The sequence below is a fragment of the Guillardia theta genome, assembly GCF_000315625.1.
Source record: "Guillardia theta CCMP2712 unplaced genomic scaffold GUITHscaffold_228, whole genome shotgun sequence".
In the NCBI taxonomy this organism is placed as follows: Eukaryota; class Cryptophyceae; order Pyrenomonadales; family Geminigeraceae; genus Guillardia; species Guillardia theta.
In genome coordinates this window covers 34,498-38,994 of record NW_005434448.1, presented here as the reverse complement: position 1 = coordinate 38,994, position 4,497 = coordinate 34,498, and the positions used below count along the sequence as shown (strand labels likewise).

Sequence of the window (4,497 nt, the reverse complement as noted above, 5' to 3'; positions counted from 1 at the left end):
GAAAAGACAAAAACGATCGAGTGAATCAAGATGAAGGAAAGATGTTTATGTTTGTTGGAGCAGAGGAGATGCTGCACAATTCACACAACGATCTCAAACAAGAAGTTCTCAAAGATGTTAAAACTGGGTGGTCCAAACGGCAAGCAAGACATTCACTGCATGAACTTTGAATATCACAGAATCAATGATGAGTCAGAAATCAACACAAGACCAAACTTGGTAATGAACATCATATGTTTCTTTTCGATCTCATCACCTGAACTGTGATCTCGGGGGTCAGAAGAATTTTCCTGCCGTCCCTGTACGATCTATGTGGCAAAAGGTTGAGTATCGACAGACTGAATAACATTTTGATATAACAAGAGAAAAGAATAAAATCGTATGCAAAGGTACAATAAATATGTACCCAATCTTGCAAGGTTCCATACAAAGATACAGATCACAATCGCGGGTTTAAATGTTGAGGTTGCGAGAACAACAAAAGATATCAGTTAGATGAGAAGTACCTGAACGTCACTCCTTCCTCTGTCACGCTCATCACAGTTGGAGAGTGTGTTTTCCCCCTTCCTCCCCTTCAGAGCGATCGAGTCAGGTCAAGATAAAAAGTAGAAGAGAGAGAAGAATTGGAAACTAGAGAAGCAGAAGAATGAATTGAAGGATAAGGAGAAGGAGAAGGAGAAGGAGAAGGAGCAGGAGCGAGAGCAGGAGCAGGAGCATGAGCATGAGCAGGAGCAGGAGCAGGAGCACGAGAACGAGCACGAGCACGAGCACGAGCAGCAGAAGAAGGAGCACGAGCACAAGCAGGAGAAGAGAAGGAGAGGACGATGATGACATTGAAGAGGAGAAGGAAACTAAAGTGAAAGGGGAGGAAGGGAAGAAAAGCATAACATCATGAACATAAAACAAGGAACACAACTCACCCTTTGATGTTCAGATCATCAGCTACTGATCCATGCGCAAGAGAAAACACCTAAAATGACAACACATCAATTTCTCCTCTACACCTCCTCCTCTCCCTCACTTGAAACCCTCCGCTGTCCGTGATCAACGGCCGGTTCTCGTCCCTGCCCATGAACTTGTGCAGGCCCCCAGCCTCCTCCACGATCTCAGGGCCAGGTTGAAGGAGGAGGTGATAGGTATTGCAAAACCTTTGCAAACAACGTCAACAACACGGATTGAAACAGATCATAATCGTACATCAGCTGTTGATTTGCAATCTGATCCATCAAACGATGGTCAACAGCCTTCTGTGCTGCAATCGTTGCTACAGGAACGAACCCAGGTGTGTCGATGGTCCCGTGAGGAGTATGAATCCTGTGACAACATCATCTTCGACATTGTTATCATCATTATCATCATCTACATTCTCAACATCATCATCGTCGTCAACATGCACATTATGTACATCGTCGTCGTCGTCGTCATCATCATCATCATCATCATTATCACCACCACCACCACCATCTACATCTACATCATCATCATCATCATCATCATCATCGTCATCGTCATCGTCATCATCGTCAAACCTTCCAACTCTTGCATTTGATCTCTTCGACTTGTGGACGAGCTCATATCGGAAATAATCTACTTGTTCAAATGGTGGAAAGGAGGAGGCAGGAGGAGGAGGAGTCAGAGGATCAAAATATATCTTCTTCTTCTTCTTCTTCTTGTCCACCTACAATGCGACCAGTCGGCAAAACAGCAGTCAAGGGCGACAAAACATCACCTTCACTTCATTCGGCTGTTCTTCATCACATCTGAGTGTTTGGAAAGCATGTTTCTCAACATTTCGGCACATCGTCGGCAATCTCCTGCCTAGCTTTCAGAAAATTTCTCCGGGATTCTCCTTTACTTTGTATTCACCTGTTCGGAGTAGCAAGCAACCCTCCCTGGATCCAGCAGCATGATTGAAACTTTCCCATCCCTCCTCCTCCTCTATGAACCATTGTTCCTGATCCTCCTCCTCTCTCCGCTGCTGCTGCTGCTCCTCCTCTCCCTAGCGCAAGCACGAGCGCCAGAGCTATCCCCGACATTTTTCGGGGGCCGATGAGAATTGATAGGGGTAGGGTTGAAGAATGAGGGTACTATGTAAAAAGGGCATACTACTACCCCAAAAGTACTACGTTAGATATTGGGTGATCAATGGAAAAATTGAATAAGGTGGGGTGGGGTGCATTCGAAGGGGGGTGAAGACTTTCAGGGGTACAGGAAGGAGCAGGACCATTGCTTAGAGCAGCTCCGGAGCAGGAGCGGGAGCAGGATCAGGAGCGGGAGCGGGAGCAGGAGCAGGCTCCGGAGGAGGAGGAGGAGGAGGAGGAGGAGGAGGAGGAGGAGGAGGAGAGAGGAAGGGGGAGGAGGAGGAGGAGGAGGAGGAGGAGGAGCACAGGAAGGATGGAAGGGAGAAGGTATGAGAATTGAAGAGTAGCAGGAGCAAACGATTCTGATAGATCTTCCGGTAACTGGGAAAAGATTGGAATTTATCAAAGAATAAGTTAGTTCGTCTTTTTGCAGTTCGTAGCTCACAGATGTATAAGAACAAGTCAAAACTCCTCGTTACCGACAGCAATATCAAACCATCCCAGCAATCCCTGCTAGAGTCCTTTGCAGCAGCACACCACGTGTGAAGGAGTGTCAATTTGGGTTCAGTCTTGATAGAGAACTTCCAGTTCAGAATATTGATCTGTCAGCGATGAAAACCGAGAGAATTTCTTGGTCGATTCCTCCTGTACAGCTGATGTTGTCTGCCTCAGTCTTCTCCGCACCTGCGACGATGGCTTGAGGGAGGAGGAGGAAGAGGGAGGATGGGGGAGAGGAGGAGGGATGAAGTACAAACAAGTGCGAAGGAACTTAAGGAGTCCAGCAAGACACAGGATAGAGAGAGATACGAACACAAGAGGGGAGGCAAGAGGAGAGGAGGAAGGAGGGAGGAGAGGAGGAGGGAGGAGGGAGGAGGGAGGAGGGAGGAGAGAGGAGGGAGGAGGGAGGAGGGAGGAGGGAGGAGGGAGGAGGGAGGAGGGAGGAGGAGAGGAAATTGAGGAGGGAGGATAGAGGATGGTTGATGGAGGAAGGAGGTAAAAGGGAGGGAGTAAGAAGAAAGGAGGGTGGAGGGAGGAGAGAGGGGAGAGAAGCGAGGGATGGGGCAGGAAGGAGGGAGAAGGCGGAGGAGGGAGGAGGCAGGGGTGGTTCCTTCCCTCGTTATCTCACCTATCACTGCTATCATTCCCATCCGAGCTGCGAGGTGCAATGGAGTTCTGCCGTACTTGTCTGCCGCGTTCACGTCCGCCTTAGCGGCTGCCAGGAGCTCGACGCTCTTCCCCATGCCGTTCCATGCAGCTGAGGTATCGGTGAGAAGAGAGAAAAGAAGGGGACGGAGAGGAGGAGGAGGAGGAGGTAGGAGGAGGAGAATGGCGAGGAGGATGACGAGGATGTGAACGATAGGGAGGAGGAGGAGAGCGGCGACGAAGATGAAGAGGACAACGAGGAGGCGACGACAAGGAGGAGAAGGACGAGGAGGAGGAGAAGGACGAGAAGAAGCAACAAGAGTAAAGGCGTCTTGCCATATCTTACCGTAATGCAGTGGCGTATAACCGGAGGAAGAAGCAGACGAGTCGTTCACCAGCTCCTGCGAGCACACGGCCAACACCTCCTTCAGCTTGTCCACATTCCCATTCTTTGCTGCCTCGCTAAGGGACACGAGGAGGATCTCAACGTCGCTCATGCTGCTGCTAACGTTACCATAACGTCATCGCCTGCTGGCATGTCGTTAGCGCTGACGGTAGCCAGTGAAGATGCTGTGCTTCGCCTCCTGTTCCTGCTACATGCTCGATTTTGGCGCTCGTCGTCGCAATGAATGCTCATCGCCAACATGCTCCCTCTGCTCCTGCTGCTGCTGCTCTTGTGCCTGCTCCTGCTCCCCTGCTCTCCTGATCTCCTGCTCTCCTGCTCTCCTGCTCTCCTGCTCTCCTGCTCTCCTGCTCTCCTGCTCCTGCTGCTCCTGCTCTCGCAATCTGCCATGTCTCTTCCTCCTAGTGACTCCGCCTCAGGTGGATTATTCTCCCTCCTGTTCCCTCCCAGGTTCCCTCCCTTGGCAGGATGCTCCTGCTCCTCTTGCTCCTCCTCTCCTCTCCTCTCCTCTCCTCCTGCTTCCTCCTCCCACCACCAGCCATGCAGCCATCTCGTTCGCCTTCCAACGCATCTCCCCTCCTCCAGCTACAGCAGCAAGTGTATCAACCTTCCCCCGACATGTCGGATGCTCAAGAGGAGGAAGGTCGCTTCGCTATCCTACATCCCATGGCTGATCCCTTTCCCTCCTACTTCCCTGCCAACACCTGCTTCTATCCCAACCCCCTTCTCCTCCGCTTCTCCTCCGCTTCTCCTCCGCTTCTCCTCCGCTTCTCCTCCGCTTCTCCTCCGCTTCTCCTCCGCTTCTCCCCCCTCCCCTCCCTCCCTCCTCGTCCTCCTCGTCCTCCTCGTCCTCCTCCTCCTCCTCGTCCT

General features: G+C 51.2%; 1 protein-coding gene across 1 annotated transcript; it reads right to left on the bottom strand.

Annotated features, from left to right (window-relative positions):
* Positions 1–2,464: 2,464 nt before the first annotated feature.
* On the bottom strand, positions 2,465–3,721 carry GUITHDRAFT_166711 (hypothetical protein; the record flags this gene model as incomplete). Its single annotated transcript, XM_005819355.1, has 3 exons — positions 2,465–2,765; positions 3,208–3,336; positions 3,571–3,721. The coding sequence occupies 3 exons, from the start codon at positions 3,719–3,721 to the stop codon at positions 2,671–2,673; spliced, it is 375 nt and encodes a 124-aa protein (XP_005819412.1). The 3' UTR covers positions 2,465–2,670.
* Between the last annotated feature and the right edge of the window lie 776 nt (positions 3,722–4,497).